General features: G+C 41.3%; 1 protein-coding gene across 9 annotated transcripts in view; it reads left to right on the top strand.

Moving 5' to 3' along the window:
* The window catches only part of LOC141917864 (E3 ubiquitin-protein ligase NEDD4-like), a 176,091-nt gene that overhangs the window by 120,438 nt on the left and 36,882 nt on the right, over positions 1-18,771 (top strand). For 5 of the 9 annotated variants that reach the window (XM_074811488.1, XM_074811491.1, XM_074811490.1 and 2 more), the window contains exons 6-13: positions 4,181-4,231; positions 6,551-6,612; positions 6,717-6,819; positions 7,693-7,859; positions 8,844-8,976; positions 10,102-10,278; positions 14,146-14,220; positions 16,180-16,239. In XM_074811488.1, the coding sequence (XP_074667589.1) occupies positions 4,181-4,231; positions 6,551-6,612; positions 6,717-6,819; positions 7,693-7,859; positions 8,844-8,976; positions 10,102-10,278; positions 14,146-14,220; positions 16,180-16,239 (828 nt within the window). The remainder of the gene's footprint in view (positions 1-4,180; positions 4,232-6,550; positions 6,613-6,716; positions 6,820-7,692; positions 7,860-8,843; positions 8,977-10,101; positions 10,279-14,145; positions 14,221-16,179; positions 16,240-18,771) is intronic. The other 4 variants (XM_074811492.1, XM_074811485.1, XM_074811484.1 and 1 more) reach the window with 3 other exon arrangements.

The following is an 18,771-nucleotide window of genomic DNA, read 5'->3' as shown; positions in this document are numbered from 1 at the left end:
GAAATATGTAAACTTGGCTTTGGAGCAGTAGTATGCACTTCCTGGAATTCTGTGCATAGCAGGGTTATAAATAAGCAGCAGGTTATTTGGGAATCACTAGGGCTGATATCTGGTATCATAAACAGTATCTGGGAGAAATTGTTTTCCCTGACAGACAGTTGATTTTTGAAGAATGCAGTAGGCTTTATTTTGAAAATTCCTATCTTATTAATGAATACCAAGTATACATCGAGCAGTTACCCGCTCACAAAGCAAACACATATATGCTATTTAAGTACTTTATACCTCATCTGTTGCCAAAATTTCTTTCCTTTGTTGAATATAACATTTCCAATCTAGATCAAAATGCTAGGCATGTTTAGGCAAGACACTAAACTGATTGATAAGTGTAGGATTGTCAATACATGGTTTAAGTATGTCTTCAAAATAAATCAATTTTAAAGGGATTTATCTTTTATTTATGTATGTGTCTATAACTTTGGAAACATATTTGTATTCAATTAAATAGGCTTTTAAAAATCTTTAGGAAAGTATTCCCTTCGTTGTTCGAACTCTTAATAAGCTACAAGAATCAGTTTTCTGCTTCATTGCTATGTTTTATTAACTTATTGTTATCTGACACATATCATGCTTATAGGGGAATTTGTGATGGAGTGGCTGCAAGAACAGAACCACCATAAATATTAGATTTCATGTGTTAATAAAACCTGGGTGTTTGAGCAGGTGGCGGTTTCTCATCGGAGGTCTCTGTGTGACCCCCTGCTGCGGCCACTCTGCGGGACGGGATGGGAGAGGGCGGCCGTGGGCTCGGGGACCCTTGGCCGTGGGCTCGGGGACAGGACCTGTGCCCGCCATGGCGGTTCTGCTGGGGCTCTGTGGCCTGCACCCTGCCGGGCTCTGCTCCTGCTCCCACAGCACACCACTGCGGGCTCCAGTGGCTCAGTGCCCTTGGCGCCTTTCTCCCTGTGACACAGGCTGTTGGCACTCCTTAGGGTTACTGTCCGGTGCCTCCCTGTTGCCCCACTCCTCTCCTGCCCCTGCCACAGCCCGGGAGCCGGGCAGACACGGCCCAGGCTCCTTGGGCAGAGCTTAGTGCTCGGCCTCCACACGGCAGGGTTCTCTAGTTCTGCCGCCCCAGCCCATGCCAGCCAGGAGAGACGAGCAGATGCGGCCCAGGCCTCGCTGTGTCCATGGGGTGCTTTTGGGTCGGTCTCCTCAGGACAGCTGTCCATACGGCCACAGCACCGCCTTACCCTGCATTTTAGAGCTGCCTGTGTATTTTTGATTTATGAAAAAACACCTGCATTTTAGACAACTTGTTTCAGAGTTGGCACATTTCAGGCCAAAATTATTGGAAGATGAAAGGTTTCCTCAATTGCGGATGGTTTGTGAAAGACATAATAAGCACTGGTGGGAATTCAGAGTGTAGAAACAGCAGCATGACACCCCTGCTATATCCCTCTCTCATTGAGGACCCTGTGTTGGCCTCAGGAGAGCTTTCACAGCCCTGAGCGTGGGCGTTGGGGTAACTCTGAGGGATGCAGAGCAGGAGATGGCTCCTCTGGGTGAGGGGTCAGAGAACTGACCCCCGGAGCCCCGTGATGCAGCCGTCACTTCCACAGGGCACAGAAGCTCCTGATTCCTCTGGAGATCTGGTTGCACAAAGGGGGGCTCAGGACTGTCTGCCCACAGCCTCTCCCTTCCACAAGAAATCACCTGGGGCTCCTCAGTGGTTTTGTGGAGTCTCTGAGTTGTTGGGCTTTCTGCCATGTTTTTAATGGCTTTTTGTCACAGGAAGGAAGGAATCTTAATCCGAGTCACTAGAACAGTGAATTGCTGTTATAAACGAGCAAATGGTGACTGTAATCGGTGAGTCGATTAGCTTAGCTGCAGAGCTGACCCTCAGCATGTCCATGTCACTGCTGCACGGGCAGCCTCCTCAGGCTCTGGAGACACCCTGCTTAGGCCCTGTGCGAGGCGGTGCTGTGCACCTCCAGTCAGGTGCAGTGTAAACGGGTCGATGGAGATCTGTCAGAGTGAGCTCTTCATACAGCAGACATTGGAATATTTACCTGGTGTCTGCACAGCTGCTTCAGAGTGGTGTTGGTCCAGTCACCACGACTCCTATTCACAGCACTTGAGACCACCTGGGCCTGGCATCACAGGCCACTGCGCTGCAGCTTGTGACCTTGGGCTCGTTATGGGCTGTATTTCGGTGGGAGCGTGTGACTTGATTCATTTTCAGTGTGTGAGCACTCTGTCACATTCCGGAGTACTTTATAACACCAGAAGTACTCAGACGTGTGGCATTTTTAGGCAGTGTGGTGCTAAAAGACAGAAAGGAATCTCTCCGTGCAGTGCCCGACTGTACTGTCTGTGCTTTTTATTGATTTTATTTCTGGGTTGCTCTCTGTTATTTACCAGCAGGGAAGATCAACTGATCCACGTGTATGCAATTCAAACAGGGAGATGGCCTGCATTTTTGATTTGCACAGGGATGTGTTGAAGTTGGATGGACAGTAACAGCCTCTTTTTAAGGAAAAATTGCCCCTGAGATTTAGACTAATTGACAATTTAAGGTACCACGGCAACTCTGCTCTTCAGGTGACATTAACATTTTTATGTTAATCATAAAAATAGTTAAATGCTGAAGTAGTTTTAGGTGTCTCTTAAGTAATAAAGATAACACCTGAGCAGTGCTTTAAAGTTATAATTTATTTAAAACAATCACAACTCATTCAGTACGCAAATACTTTCAGCTAGAAATGTTGTATCTAGTGTAATTGAATATACAGATTGAACAGACATTATTGTTTAATAAGAAAATTAATGAGAGCTATTACTTTCTAGGCTTTATTGAGCTGTAAAGTGAGTGGTAACAGCACCCATTTTCCCTCTCAAAGTTTATCCTTAGTTGTCCACCTCTGCTAACACTTCATGTTCCTTTTCTTCTGTCCTTGTAAGTGGATTGCTAGCAATGCACTGAGATACCTTGTGAGAATTTTTATGCTCCTCAAAGTGGTAGGTGTGAGTGGGTGATTAGGACACTGCCTGCCGTCCAGTCTGAGCATCTTTAAAAATCACTGAGTCTTGTAAAGATCAGATCAATCTTTGAACTTCCAGCGCTTGAAGGGCTTTCTTTATCCTGTCTTCATGGTTGTAAAATGGGTGTGGAGTATAGTTGGTGGAGTTAGGAATAATGGTTCAAATACCCAGTAGTAAAGTAGTTACCCATCTAACCAGTAGTTAGATGGAGACCAGGGCCCTCTGTCAGCTTTGGGGTGGTTACCTCCATGGGAGATGGTGCCTTTGGCTTGTTCACTCAGAGAGAAGGTGGTGACTGAACAGATAGCGAAGAACGTGCAGAAAAGTAGTTGTTTATCGCTTCTGTATGGACTTAACTGTGCATAAGTGAATTTGTGATGGCGCTGTGTGGCCCAGGTGTTGGTGTAACCCCATCCGCATGCGTGGCTTGAAGCGGCGTATGAAGGGTCAGGTCTTTGAGTGGGAACTACAGGATGGCTCAGAGGCTGGTTAGAAGGATGTGTCACTTCCCCACAGAGTAAGCGCTCTGAATTAATGGAACAGCATTCTGTAAAAAAACCAAAAAAGTTCTAATATTTTCATTTGTGTTTGTTAAAGTGATAAAACAAATCTTTATTTTGGGGAAAAATGTTTACAATTTGTGTAGTTCGGTCTTCACTGTTTGGGTGTCAGGGTCCCCTCCCTTCCCTGTCAGATGTGCGTATGAGGTTTTCCTTAAAACAAAGAAAAAAAAAAAGTAGTCACCAAGGTTTGACACATTCACTATGTCATTGAAATGTTCAGTAATTTCACTCTGCTTTTTAATGCACGTGGAGACTAATTCATGGAAAGAGTAGATTATTACTTTGGTTTTTAACTATGCATAGGTTGTCAGAGGAAACCGATTTTCGTCAGTACTTAACATAGACACTGTGGGGTAAGAAGCCATTTTGGACTCACAGGAAATCCTCTGAAATAGGTAAATTATAACAACAAATAATGTGCAACAGTAAAGGGGTAGAAACCAGTAATTGCTAAAATAATGGTACTCAACCATCTTTATTTTTGCTTCATTATGACTGGATTGATGTTTATCATTTTTTGCTTTTCTGATGTAAAATTACTCCTTTTCCTGCCTTTTTTTCCTCTTTGACAGACTAGAGACGACTTCCTGGGTCAAGTGGATGTGCCACTTAGTCACCTCCCGGTAAGCAGTGCTTCTGTCTCAGTGTGCTCTTTTTTGTCATCACCAGATGTGAAAGACCCTGATGTTACAAAGAATTTATTTCCCTAAGTAGTCAGTTAAATTTTCGTAAAGCAGGCATTCCCAGCAGAGCATCAGAGGCTTAAAGACAAACGTTATGGACAACAAAGCCCCACCATGCCCAGGAATTGGGAGAAACAGTTCCCTTCGCAGGGACAGGGAGGACAGTTGTTCTCTGGTATCTGTCAAATTTCTCAATATCCAGGATTCACTTCTCATCCGGATTCTTTCTTAAAATCCTTTTTAGAGTCGATTCATGAATGACACGTGGCCAGTAGACTGGTTGCTTCTCACCTTACCGTTGGTGCTTATTGTCCCTTCCTTTTCATGATTTTCCCTTATGGGTGAAACAGTTGTATTCTCCCGTACCAAACTCCATTTCTTCCTGAACTTTTGTTAAAACATGAAAAAAAAATTTTTTTGGGGTCCTATTTATCTATCTGATTTTCTGTCTAAATAATGTGCTATTAAGGTTATGGGATAGCAGTTCTGTCTGGGACAGTGGATAGTGCGTTTTGATATTACTTCAAGCCTTGTAAAGCCAAGAGCTGTAGACTGAAACCAGAGAAACTGCTGAACTAGCATCACAGGATCTTAAGATGTTACAAAAATTCAGTTCTTCTGAAAATGTTATAAAATTGCTGATCTTCGTAGCAAATTTCAGTAAAATTATTGGGTTTATTATTGATTGAAAGTAAACTTATTTGAAGGACTCCTAAGTAATAATGAAGATAGTAATGAGTGCCATAGCACATACAACAACATTCATTAGACACTGACATTAGACATTGTTGCTACTAATAATTACACAAGCTGTAATATTGTCAGAGCATACATTATAGCTTTTAACATGCATACCTGTACCTTTTAATGTCTGTACACCTGTAAATAGATTTTCTCTTTAAGAGTCATGTAGGTTCCGATGGCCCTTCCTGTGTGATAGGAAAGTATGTATTTTGGATATTTTCCCAGTTTTAAACAGCTTAAATATTGCAAAGTAATATGAGTCAACTTGGAAATGCTGGTATTTGGAAGGTTTTCTTCTATTTTTTTAAAAGTTAGAGTTTAAATACTTGGGTTAACACCTGCTTTTAGAGTCATTTATTTACAGGTTTTTTCTGAAACACCAAACATATCACTGTACAGGTACCTCAATTTGTTTTATACAGACAGGCAAAGCCTTAGGATTGACTTTTAAGTTCTTATTTATTGACCTCGAAATACAACTGACAACAAAGCTTTTAATGAAAAACGGTCCAGGAGTTAGATTATTCTGTGTTTGGAAAGGTTTGATTAAAGCACTGGACTCAAAGTATTGCTATGTGTAGGGCGAGTGCTGGGAAGGGATTTACAGCTTTACAGATACACTACCGTTGTTTTAGTGGATGGCAGGCGAGTGCAATGTTTTGAGAAGTATCCACTAACTTTGTGCTCATTTTGAGAAAGTTTGGTGTTAATCTAAGGTGCTAAATCTCTGGTCTTACTGGAGTGTGAATAATTTCAGTGTAAGACAGTTCATGCTTCCAATTTTGTCAGCTCAAATTGTACAATCGATTAAAGTACCCCAAACAATCAGCAGGTGAAGTATGTGCACGGATTTCTGAGTCTCTTACTTCCCGTGTCATTTCTAAATTCCTAGTTTTGTACCTATAGTATCCGTATTCTCGCAGACATGAAGGATGTAACTTACTTGATAAGAAAGCTGAAATTCTCATGTAATAGAAAGTTGTCAAGATTTAAGGCTTTATGAAACTTACAGTTAAATGGAAATCAGAAGATGTCATCTGTCAGGCTGATAATATTACTCATGTACAGCACAAAGGATTTCAGTGTCTTAATTCTTCCTGCAAGTCTCAACAGCTTTGAAGTAAAAGCCAACTGAGGAGTTTTATTTCATTGCTTTCTAATGTGCAGAAAAACTGCTGCTTTGGAATAGATGCAAGCTTTTCTGACACTGCTGTTGGGTGACTGGAAGAAGTTGGAAGGGGTTTGTTTATTGGTCTTTTCCACCGTTTTCTGGCTGGTGACTGCTGTGTACCTTACAGAGACTTGGGCCAGCCCATCCCTGGTATTTGCAGTGGCATCTAGTGGCTGGTTCTGCAGCGTGTGTGGGAACACGCTGGTGGAGCTCTGCCTGCTGCCACTCCGGGAGTCAAACGTCTTCTCTAGCACCTCTGCTGCACCTGTGATGTCATTGTTTCTTGTATGTCTCTGTTCTTGTGGGCAAGCCCTTTAATTTGCCATTTTCTTAAATGCTTATAGACTGAAGACCCAACCATGGAAAGGCCATACACATTTAAGGATTTCCTTCTCAGACCAAGAAGGTGAGGGGGGGAACGTTTGTATTTTAAAACATTTCTTACTTCAAGGTTTGTTACTTGTAACTATTTAAAGGTTGTTGAATGAAATGCACCTCCTTGTCTTCTAGCCACAAATCTCGTGTAAAGGGTTTCTTGAGACTGAAGATGGCATATATGCCTAAAAATGGTGGCCAAGAGGAGGAAAACAGTGATCAAAGGGATGAATCCGAGGTAAGGCTGAATGCTTGTGGAAGCAGTCAAATGAGTAGAGATTCAACTATAATTGTAGAGAAAGTTGTACCTTGAAAGATAAGCCCCTGGCAGCAGTGTTAGTAGCAGCTTAGTCTCCTTCCCCTCTCCAGCCTTTTTTTTTTTTAAACTGTAACCTCGTGTTTTTGCAACCATTTCAAGTATTTCAGAGTATTTCAGCTGCCACAATGAATTCTAAAGTCTGACTCAGTTTGTGAGCAAGTAGAAGTCATGCCAAGTAGAAGAATTCAAAAGGTCTCTGCAAGTAATTTCTAAACATAATGGTCTGTGTTAGCTACCTCTTCTTCAGAGGCCATTTCAAAATAGGTGTTATAACATTCTTCTTTATTTCCTTGGCAGCGTTGACTTTGCAGAGAATAAAGCTCATGCAAGCACAGCAGGTTTAAAGACTTCTCAGCACTCTTACCAGCCATCATCCCTGTTAAGAATCAGCTGCCACTAGGGCTGTCAGTGAATGTCAGCCCGTGCTGGCCTTACCCCAGTCACTTGTGACTTGGGAGCAGGGCCCTCGGCCCCGGCCATACGTCTCCGAGTTCAGGAGGTGGCAGCTGGTTCTCTCCGGCTCCTTGCCTGGGAATCTGCACCTAGGCACCACCAGAACACGCGGCCAATTCCCAAATACGTTTGGAATCCCTCTTGTAATAGACTGGTGGGATTTCACCTTTTGTGTCACTGTAACTACGGAGTTTATTCTATTTCATATGGTTTACATTTCAGTAATTTTGAACTTCTCTTTGGAATAATTTTCAGAATCTGCACCTATGCAAGCAACAATGAAATAACTTCTCTTGAACTTTAAAATTTTAAAATTCTTTTTTTTTCTTTGTTTCTAAGCATGGATGGGATGTGGTTGATTCCAATGACTCTGCATCTCAACGTCAGGAGGAGTTGCCACCTCCTCCACTGCCTCCTGGATGGGAAGAAAAGGTGGACAACCTGGGGCGGACTTACTATGTCAACCACAACAACAGGACTACTCAGTGGCATCGACCGAGTTTAATGTAAGTGGCAGTGTAGTGCAGCGTTTTGTGGATCTGTGCAAAGTTATCAGTAAGGGCAGGGATTTTTTTCCAATAAACAACCATTCTGAATTTACAAATTCAAGGCTGGAAAAAGTCTTCAGCAAGACTTTCACGAAGCAGGATATAAAGGCACACTGTTCTTTCTGGTAACAGATTAATTGTGCCTTTGGTGCTGTGCTGTGTATCTGAAATTATACTTTATTCATGGAAAAATTTTCACAGATATGCTAGTAAATTGAGAACAAAAGTCTAGATATCTATAGTTAAAAAGGAAACTTTTTTTTTTTAAAGAATGAAAGAGACTTCCCCACCCCCAGCAAATTGCATATCCAGATAGGTATTCTGGGAAATTGTAGGAAATGTGAAGGGGTGGAAGGGAAGTCAGTGCATTAACAATGTACCTTAGAACACTGGGAGACAGATGTGGAATTTTTCAGCAAGTAATTTAACAGGAATAAATTACTTTCTTCTATAGAGCCTGTTGAAAAGGTAAGGAAAAAACGTCAACTCTCTCAGGTTATTACTCCTGGGGAGATTCCAGTTGGACACAAGAGGAAAATTCCTCACACTAAGAGCAGTCAGCCGCTGCAATGATCTCCCCAGGGAAGTGGGGGATTCCCCAACACTGGACACTTCAAGACTCAGCTGGACAGGGGCCTGGGCCACTTTGCCTAGACCGGGCTTTTGCCAAGAAAGGTTGGACCAGGTGACCCTTGAGGTCCCTTCCAACCTGGGATTCTACGATTCTCCGACATTTGTGAAGTGCTGCCAGTTTTATTTACTTTGATTGAGGGATTAAACGGTCTCCTGTTTGTGAAACCTGACATATGCAATAATGATTTTTTATAATCAAAAACTTTAATGAGGTTTTGAAAGCAATGGACAAAGTAGGTGTTTTAGTTCAACATTCTTTATTTCCTTGTTCTTTTCTCCTTCACATGCTTTCATTTCCCTGCTATGCAGTGATGTGGGATCTGATTCAGATAACAACATCAGACAGATAAACCAAGAAGCAGCCCACAGGCGGTTCCGCTCTCGGAGACACATCAGTGAAGATTTGGAACCCGAACCTATGGAGAGTGGAGACATTCCTGAGGTATGGAAAGGTCTTGGCTGTAAGAAGTTGACTAAACTTCTCATTTGTAAGCTAATTACTATACAACATACATAACAATGTTTTTACATGGTGTCTGTAGAAATTGCCTTAGTGTAAAATACCAGTGACACAAAGATCCTAAACAGAGCTATACTTCCAAGGTCTCCTGCATTTGTGGGTGCCTGATAATGTCTGCACAATATTAAATACTATGCAAATGGTGGGAGAAACGGGTATAATTTCAGGCATCGCTTGTTATATATATGTTGATAGAAACACTTTCAATATTTTGCTTTGAGTAACAGTGGACTAAGTTGTAAAAAGAAGGGAAGCAGACTGCCATGTACTTCAGTTTTCTTTAGTGTTGTGATTTAGAGGAAAGAGAAGCTGCTGTTGGGTTTTTTCCCCAAAATACTTGGTTTTAGCTAGAATTTTGAGATCTTATTAATCAGGGTGAGCGTTTGTTTACTTTATAGGTAGACTAAATAAATTAAATTTGGTAGATATTTGTAGGCCTAAGTGAGAGTTTGTGTAAAGCTCTAATCCCATTCAACTTTAAGGAATATTTTATTATGTGAATCACAGACAAAATTCTTTGTGAAAGTTAGTTTTGGTTCACTAAATGTTATTCAGAGCAACAAATAGCTTGCTGAAACTACTGTTGCACTTGTCACCTGTTAATATTTGATTTGCAGATACTAATGAGTGCTTTCTATTATGCATTTTATTCTAAATTAAAATTAACAGTTGTTTCTTACAAGTTTTTAGTTAGAATGCAGAATTAGCTACATTTTGAACAAAATTTCAGATGGAATTTTTTTAACGAGAGCTCTTTTTTATGCATCTTTCCATCTACATAATTTTCCGTGCTGAATCATAAAGCATTGTGTCGTCATCAACATGAAGAGCACTTTGAAGTCAGCATGAAAACTGCTTTTCCCTGTGACTACTTCACACAGAGTAGAATGCTTGTTGGTGTCTTGTAGGGATTGGTTTGTTATGTTAAATGTTAAAGCTGGTTATCACACCTGTGTTTGTCCCAGTGAGGTGGTCACCGAAGGCGAAGGGAAAGAAGACTTGGTCTGTCTATGTAAATCCTTAACGTAGTTTCTTCTCTTTTGTTAGCCCTGGGAAACCATTTCAGAGGAAGCAAGTGCGAGTGGAGATTCCTTAAGCTTGTCGCTGCCACCTCCTCCTGCATCTCCAGTGTCCCGAACCAGTCCTCAGGAGCTGTCTGAGGAACTGAGCAGGCGACTGCAGGTCACTCCTGATTCCAATGGGGAACAAATCAGTTCTTTGATTGTACGTGACATGCTGCTCTCTCTCTCTCAGCCTCTATTGCTGTACTCTTCCCCTAGTTTGACAGAATTTGAATCCGTTACAGGGGTGGGTTGTAATTGCTGGGCTCAGGAAGGCCTGAGCATACAGTTAAAAATTACCTTCCAAAAAATGCATCGTAATTTCACCACAGAGCAAACTGCCTTGAACAACAGAATTCCTCAGTTCAGATGTAATGTTTTCTTCTGTGTGAGTTTAACTTCAGATTCCACTACTGTTAGACCTTCAGTGAAACAAAGTATGTAATACCAGAGTATCAAGCTAGTAATTTCCAAAGGAAAGAGAAAAAATTGCTAACGCTTTTTGAACCACAACCCATTTTACAACATGATAGTTTTTCTTAAAGCATGTGGTTTCTTACATTAGGATTTTATAAACCCCTCATAGTTTCCTGGATCAACTGCTACAAGAGTAGCAAAGGATTAGAATTGAAAGTAGGTAGTTGTGGTCAAATCCTCCACAAGTTTGTAAATGGCTAGTCTGGAAAAAATGTGTCTCTCACCATAAGAGTTTACTTGAGGTAAAACCAAAGAACGTTCTCTATATTTGTGTTAATCATTACTTTGTCAGACTGATGAAACCACAAAAAATAAGGATAATAAACTTGTAAGGGGGGGAATGTCTTATGTCTCTTTGGTTAAGAAAACAGTTGTGAGTATTAAACAGAACATCATTCTGTGATTTATTCTTTTTTTTTATCCTTGGTATATGCCATCAAGGTACATTTGCAATTCAAGAGAGAAGTATCATATTTACTCTTGTTCTGATTGAATAGAATCTTGATTAGGTGCAAGTTTTTCACAAAGAAACCTGTGCAGTAGGTGTCTTAGAATGATTTGAATGTTATCTGGAGGTTAGTTAGCAAATTACAGCTCTGCTGGCTAACCATATGCATAGAGTGTCACTTGGGCTTTTGCAGGTAACTGCAGATTTTCGTAGATGTTTGCTTGGAGGGCAGGAGGTTAACCAAACCGTTTCAATGGCAAGAGCAGGGCCTACTTTTTTTTTACATTAACAATAATAAATAAATGGTATAGCTGCAAAGTTCTCTTAATTAAATAATTCAATAATTATATTCCTATACAGACTAGCTCTTAGGAGCCATTAAGTGACAGCATCTTGCTTTTCAGTGCAATAAAAATTTTAATCAGACCGCACTTGCAAAGTAAGAAATTGCCAAAGCATTTAAAATGTCTGTTACTGTGTGTTATCCACGTCAGGATATCCACGCCCTGGCGTGGCTGTGGAGGCCACTCAGGGCTCTGGGCTGTGCTGTCCACCGCTCTGGCCGCGGCGGCACTCGCTGCCCTGATCCAGCACTTGGGTCTGAGCTGTTCCCTGGGCACGGGCGGTGAATCTGCCCAGCTGGGAGGTTGGCGAGCAGAGCCCAGGGACATCCATCCCCGAGCTTGGCCAGGAGCGTGGCACTTGGAGCTGAACCCAGGCTGTGAGCCCTGCGCTCAGCTGGGTCCACGTGACGCTTCCTCTTGGTCCCGCTTCCCGAAGGCCTGCGGGATCAGCCTCATGGCTTCGCAGGGAGGAAGCTTGGATCCAGGGTTTTCCCCGAACCCGCCAGCTCTGAACTGCCTTTGCCTAAGGCCGGCGCAGATCTGCAGGCTGGGGGCTGGAACTAGAAGCCCGTCCAGGTTTGCCCACCAGCATGCCTGGTATTTCCAGCCTGACCTTTGATTGTTTTACACAGAGACAGCTCCCGTGCCTCTCCGGCCACACACAGTTAACCTGCAACACAGCCAAATCGCCAGCAGATAGCTGAGGAGTGACTGTGTCTGGGTGTGTGTGTTCAAGGATTTTGTCACTTCTCAAGTGTAATGCCAGAAAACACTTCAGACTTGCTGGTCAGTCCATTTGACAGACAAATCCTTTCACATTAATCTTTAGCATAACATAGAAGCAAGGTGTAATTACATCTTCTATATTTTTTTTTTTAAAAACACTGATTTTTTTTTTTTAACAGAATGTGCTCTTAGGACTGATGTTTTCAAGTAAGAGTTGGAGTTTCTGATACACCTGTCAAATAGTTTCCCTCACGGTGTTGCTTCGTTGTCTTTCAGTGGTACATCAGGGTGCCCATGGGAGCAGTTATAAATGGGCTGTAGGTCATTTGCTCATTTATTAGTGCATTCATAAGGTACCAATTATGCAAAGTAATAAGTTTAGGAATTACCCAAGGCTGCTTTCTGTACATGGAATTTACCTCAATCAAACGCCACAGAAAAGCTGTGTCAGAAAAGTCATTTAAAGTGAAATGCTATTTACATGCTGATTGATTTTATAGAATACTGTGTTTTATTGAATACTGGTCAGGCCGTTGGACTAGATGATCGATCCTTGTATGTCCCTTCCAACAGAAATACTCTGTTCATGGCTTGCTTTGTTGCCAGCCCTCATGACTACAGTATTTGTATATTTTCTTTTCATTATATGGGATTTTTCATGAGAGTAACAAAAAATGATTGCTGATGCCATGCTTAATGCCTTCTAAATCTCTTGGTACCAGCTATGGGGATATTTCAGAATTACTGTAATATTGATGTATTTCTTATGTTGTAGACCAAGTATTGATCCTGCAGGGCAATGGTTGCTAACCAATGTAGGCAGAATATTAGTTCCTTCTTAAATATAAATATTAGCGTGGCACATTAGTTCCTTCTGAAACGTTTTTAAATTCGATAGCAAATATCTTGTTTGTTACCAAGAAGTAAAACCTGAGAGTATCTCTGGAGCTCTTGTAATTTTGGGATGTGAAGAATCCTCTATGGCTGCGAGTCCCAAAACCAGTGTTGTAGCAAGTGGAAAATGTAATTATTGATCCTTCTCAGGTGCTGTCCCTTTATAATCTGAGCCTGTCCCATATGGGCTGGAATTCAGTCACTTGACACCACTGTGCTCTATCGCCTTATTTGTGATAAATCTCACAGGTTTGTGAGGAATTACATTTTAGTAGCAAGCAGACATGCTAGCATATCTGCTTTTTGTGGGGCTTTTTTGTTTCTAATTCATGATCGTGTAGGATATGTGTTGGGAAGTTCAAAAGCTAGAAGGCAAAGAGGAAAATTAAGACAATTTTTTTGAAAGAAATACTCTAAATTTTTAAGTAAATATTTAAGACTTTGAGGTCTCATCCATAGTATTTGATTTTGGATTTATTTTTTAATGCCTGATTTTTGTCAGTAATGCCTGCCACCCGTGAATGTCACGGTGAAGTAATGAAAACCAAGGTGGAGCATTCACTTCCTGAAGAGCTGTATCGCAGCTACAGTTTTCATTGCAATGTCTGGTTTTAAGAGAAGTATCATCTGCTCAATTTTTGTCTAAGAATCAATGTTCTTAGCTTAATCGCTCAGATTTTTTTCCATCTTTTTTCTATCAGAATTTGTGTTGACATTTCTCCTTTAGAAAAATGAATGAGCCCTTTTTTTTCATAGCATGTATGAAGGGTAACTGTCAACAGAGAAATTGTATGTACCACTCCCTGGTGAAATAGAAGTAGATACTAATTGTTTACAGGAGATTTTGTTATAAAGAGATTTGTAGCTGTAAAACATTAGTAATCTGTATCGTAATTGGCTATATTCTTTTTGCAGTTAAGCTGAAACAGTCCAGGATCAAATACTGAGAATTAAGATTTTTCATTGCTTGTCATATGTCTGTAGAAGTATTAAAACTTACGCAGAATTATTAAAACACCGCAACATAAATAATATTTTTTGGGGGTTTGGATTAAATGGGAGAAAAGTAAACGTACTGAATAAAACCCCATGTTTTAAGACACTTTAGCTTAAAGACATCTTTCTTTCTTTTTTTTTCCAGCAAAGAGATCCTTCTTCAAGATTAAGATCTTGCAGTGTAACAGACGCAGTTGCAGAACAGTCTCAATTATCCTTGGTAAACCAAAGCTAACTTCTATTTCTTCCTTTTTGTTTGAACATTGTCTGATTCTGAATATCTTTTCTTAGGTCAGTTGTGGTCAGATACAGATCAGTAACCAGTATGGGCATATGACTATCCCAAATAGTAATGGATACCAAATTAGTATCATCATGGTCAGCAACTAAAATGAGGACATTCATGTGAGAGAAGAATGTCCTGAGGCTGCGAGCGCAGTGGCACTAACCTGAGTTATCTAACGTAGCACTTCCCTGCGCTCGGGGTGTGTGCTCAGTGGAGAGAGAGAATCCTCCACCGGGTGTTTTCAGCTGGGGTAGGAGAGGGCAGTAGCACCATCTGTATTTGCAGCACAGGACTCTCCTGGCAGGTATATTTTTGTGTCTCATAAATTGATTTTACTTGGGATATATAGATCTATAACATTAAAAGGGTTTGGTGTTTTACCTCGTTGTAGTTAAAAGGAGCCTTTTTGTGATAGTCCTCCTATGATAGAACGGAACAGCACTGCATCTGTTGTTTTTTAATCGGAGTGATTTAGGTTAGCAACTTCTGCCATTTTATTTAAGTAGATTCTTCAAACAGGAAAAGATACAAAGGTGTTTTGTAAAAAGATTCTCTTTCACGTGATAAGCACACATACCTTTGGTCTAATTGATAGAAAGTTCTACGTATTTTGTGGTACGAGGGTTGCAAAGGTGGCAGGCTGTAGAGAGACTACTTAAAATAGGATTGCCCGAGACAAGCTTTTGAATGAAACTCTTCAGATATTTTTTAAAATTATACTTTTCTTCCAGGATTATTTTTTACCAATATTTTATTAGAAATACATTACATATGTATCTACAAATAGCAAATTTGTGTATCTTTTTTATGGAAATATTGAGTAAATAGCATATATCAATAAGTTTGTTGTTAAAGCTGATGTCTCTCCTTTGCTTGTTCTTTCTGTTGCTGTTGGGCAGACATTTACAATAACCATACTGTTTTTCTCGCCGTTTAATTTTTTCACGTGCTGTAGCAGTTTAGTGTATCTGCATTTGCTGCCTACAGATGCATGTAATAGCTGTTGCTCAAAGAACTGCTTCTGAAGGATTATCCATCCCTCTGCTTTCTCCTCTGGGTAGACAGCGGGGTGGTTTCCAGTACGTCTCTGCCTTCACTGTCCTCCCTCTCTACCAGACAAAGTTGACTCTGGACGCAGTCTGCTCCAGAGGTGTTCTGCTTCTTTCTTTAATAGCACTTTATGGAGTCCGGGTTTCTTATCACTTGATGGAGTCTGGGTGTCTTTATCTGGTGTAGTCAGGTTGGGATTGGTGATATGGCTTTCACTTTATTATTTTAGAACGCTCATTTCATTAGCAGATGTTCAAAACAGCAGAACTGAAAGCACTGCGCTAAAACAAGGCTGTTACCTCATCTTAACCATATTTAATCCTTACTGAGCTAATCATAACTTATCTTCTAGCAACTAAATACATACTTTCTTTCTAAATACAGTGCTGCTCTTGGCTGTATTAGTCCTTACTGACAATTCACAGTATCAGTTCCATCTTTCGTCTGACTTCTGCGCACTCACTGATGACCAGAACTTATCCATTTTGGTTTTAAATTCCATGTTTATGTGTAGAACATGCAAAATTCATTGGGGGGTTGGGGAATATGTTACATTGAGGATAAATGTTCTTACTATTATTGTTAGCAATACTGAACATAAAGAATTGGATACAAGAACTCTTGAAATTAGTTCCCTTCGTGTTTTTTATGTGAGATTCTGACTTGGTTATCAGTGATTGATGACTCAGGTTTTTTGCTATTATCTTAAACATTATTTCCATCTAATTGCTGTCTTTTAATAAATCTGAGTGTCTGTAATTCCTTACTCCTAAAGATGTGACAGTAATCTGTGACCTTCATCACTAAATATACTTATCTGTAACATTAATTATCATTTAACAGCAGAGTGGTCCATCTAGGAGAGCTCGTTCTTCAACTGTCACAGGTGGTGAGGAACCAACGGTAATAATACTCTTTATCAAGCATTATCTCTAAATAAAATGGGTAGATTTAGGTCTTGTACAATAAGGAACTTTTTTTGACAAAGCAGCAGTGTGTTGAATGAAATACATCCACTGAATCAATAGTTATATTTGTTGCTGTTTAAAATTTTCTCAAAATGTCTCAAAACACTGCAGTTTCACTCAAACACGAGCATGTTCTAATGATGTGGATATGTCACTGAGTGTTAACACAGCTATGCACTAAGGAAATGCCATAGGCTTCTAAAAAATGAAAGATACAATACCTAATTCTTTAAAAACTGATAATGAAAGAATCGGGGATTAGAGACATCAAATCGGTATACACGTAGCTGTGGTTTTAGCCTGCATCTGTCTTCCCTTACTCTCCATTAGACTAATTAATTCTTAAAGCTGACGTTAATTTGAGAACCATGGAGGTACAGTGATACATCATATAGCTCTTAACGGTCTTAAGTAATGCCAGTTTTCATTTTCCAGTAGTTGTTCAGCGGTCTAAGGCTGAAGTTTTACTTTGATGATCCAGTAAAATGCTGGAAGTGCTTTCCTGAAGGTGTAATACAAGGAAAGTGGTTTTAATTTATACTGGGCTTTGTCAGAAACATCTCATTCTTTTCTAACCTGATTAAATGTCAGTCTGAAGCAAGTTATCTCATGGAAATCATTTTACAGTAGCTATCATAAATAGCTTTTATGTATATGTGTGCTGCTAGATCATTTCGGGGAGAGAAATATAATTTAAATTTGGGTATGTTTTCTATTTATGTGTGGTAATGTCAGGTCTTAATTTGGGTGTCGATGCTTCATTCTGTAATGCTGTCTATATTTACTGGTTTTGAATCTTAGAGGAGTATAGTTGTATTGTGTTCCTGCAAAGAGCAATTTTTTTTGTGTCTTTGCAAAACCTGCTTGATTTGTTAATCATTAGAAAAACGTGTGCTATATTGAACTGCAATGCAAAGGTCTTGTTGGCAGAGCATCTTGATTATACTTTTTAGAGCAAAATATTAATATTTTTCTGCAGATGACTGATTTCAAACGTCACTGACTCATAACTAATACAGCTGTATCACAGATGTTTTACCTTATTATATTGCAGCTACTCCTGGGACCCTCCCCCCACTTCATTCAGCGTGCACTTATACTCTGAAGCCCTGATCTAGAGGGGACTTGGGACTTAAACAGGATTCATGCATTTCAATCCAGAGCATCATCTCCAAAGCTTGCCGTTCTCTCTCTGCTTTAGGCACCTCAAGTTTGTAGACGTACGAGCTGTCAATAGCAGGAGTTTCTGGGGCACTTGAGCTCTGCTTTCAGGGTCCCTGCAGAGCCCCTGGCTGGGCCGGGGCCCGTGGAGGCGCCAGCCGTGCAGAAGCCTGGTTCCGCAGGCGCACTGGGCGCCCGCCCGGCACAGGCTGCAGGGGATAATGCTGCTGCGGTGCCTGGAGAAGGGCCCATGCCCCTCTGTGGGTGCTCCGCGGGGTCAGGAAGAGCACAGAGTGCGCCGCCCTCCTGGCTGGGCGGTGATAGGAGCGCTGCAGGAGCAGCCCCTGCGCAGCCCGGCTGTCCGCCGAACCGGGCCCACAGCCAGGCGAGGGAGCGGGGCCCTGCTGGGCTCGCCAGCCCGGTGGCCAGGGCGCTGCGGGCAGAGCCCCTTGGTGAGCAGCAGCTCAACCCAGGAGTGGCACATCCCTGCTTGCTGCTGGCCTGGGGGAGAGCCGGCCCCACCCGACCCTTCTGCAGTGGGACCGAAGTAGGGAACAGTCTGTGTGGGTTTGTGGCTTGTCCTGGCCAGCTCTGGGGCCGGGGGGAGGCTCCTAAAGGACATGCTCATGCAAACTAACCATGCCTGAATTTTCCCCCTTCGGGTCCAAGTCTAAACATTTCGATAGCTCATAAGAAATTGATACACTAAATATTCTGTGTAAGTGTAAAAATGTTCCACCCGCCCTAGAGATAGCGTGGCTGACCTTTCATATTGATCAGTGACAGAAGATGAGTAGATCTGGCACTCGAGCATGTGTAATGAAGTAGGTGTTGCTGACTGTAGAGAAAGTACATGTTGGGTGAAATCTATCTGTGGTTATTAACCACATTGCTTTTCAGGATCTTTTTTTTTAAATCCCCAAGGACGTTTACCGCTCCTCTGTGAAGGGTACATTGTAAAACTAGTCTGAGCAAAACATAAGTTAATGCATCGTGTGTCCCAGCATCTCCATTCTCATGACGTTTGGTCCGTAACCATAACACTTCTTTTTCCCCCCACTATTTACTGAAGACAGTTGCTAAAAAGTGTTCAGTTTTGGGGTAAAAGGCTCTTGATAAATCTCCCAAGTTCCTACTCTGTGTGGTAGAATATCTTTTACATGGAAAGGAGATTGAAGGGCAAACTCTGTTTTGCAGATTGCGTTAACCCACAGTGAATGGTAAGGAGAAAGGCTGGTGATAGCTGAATTTATTTTGGTAGATAGAGTGTTAAAGAGAAAGGAAAAATCAGGTGGCGTAAACTAGA

This window comes from Strix aluco, chromosome W (genome assembly GCF_031877795.1).
Source record: "Strix aluco isolate bStrAlu1 chromosome W, bStrAlu1.hap1, whole genome shotgun sequence".
Classification (NCBI taxonomy): domain Eukaryota; kingdom Metazoa; phylum Chordata; class Aves; order Strigiformes; family Strigidae; genus Strix; species Strix aluco.
This window is presented reverse-complemented; position numbering and strand designations above follow the sequence as displayed.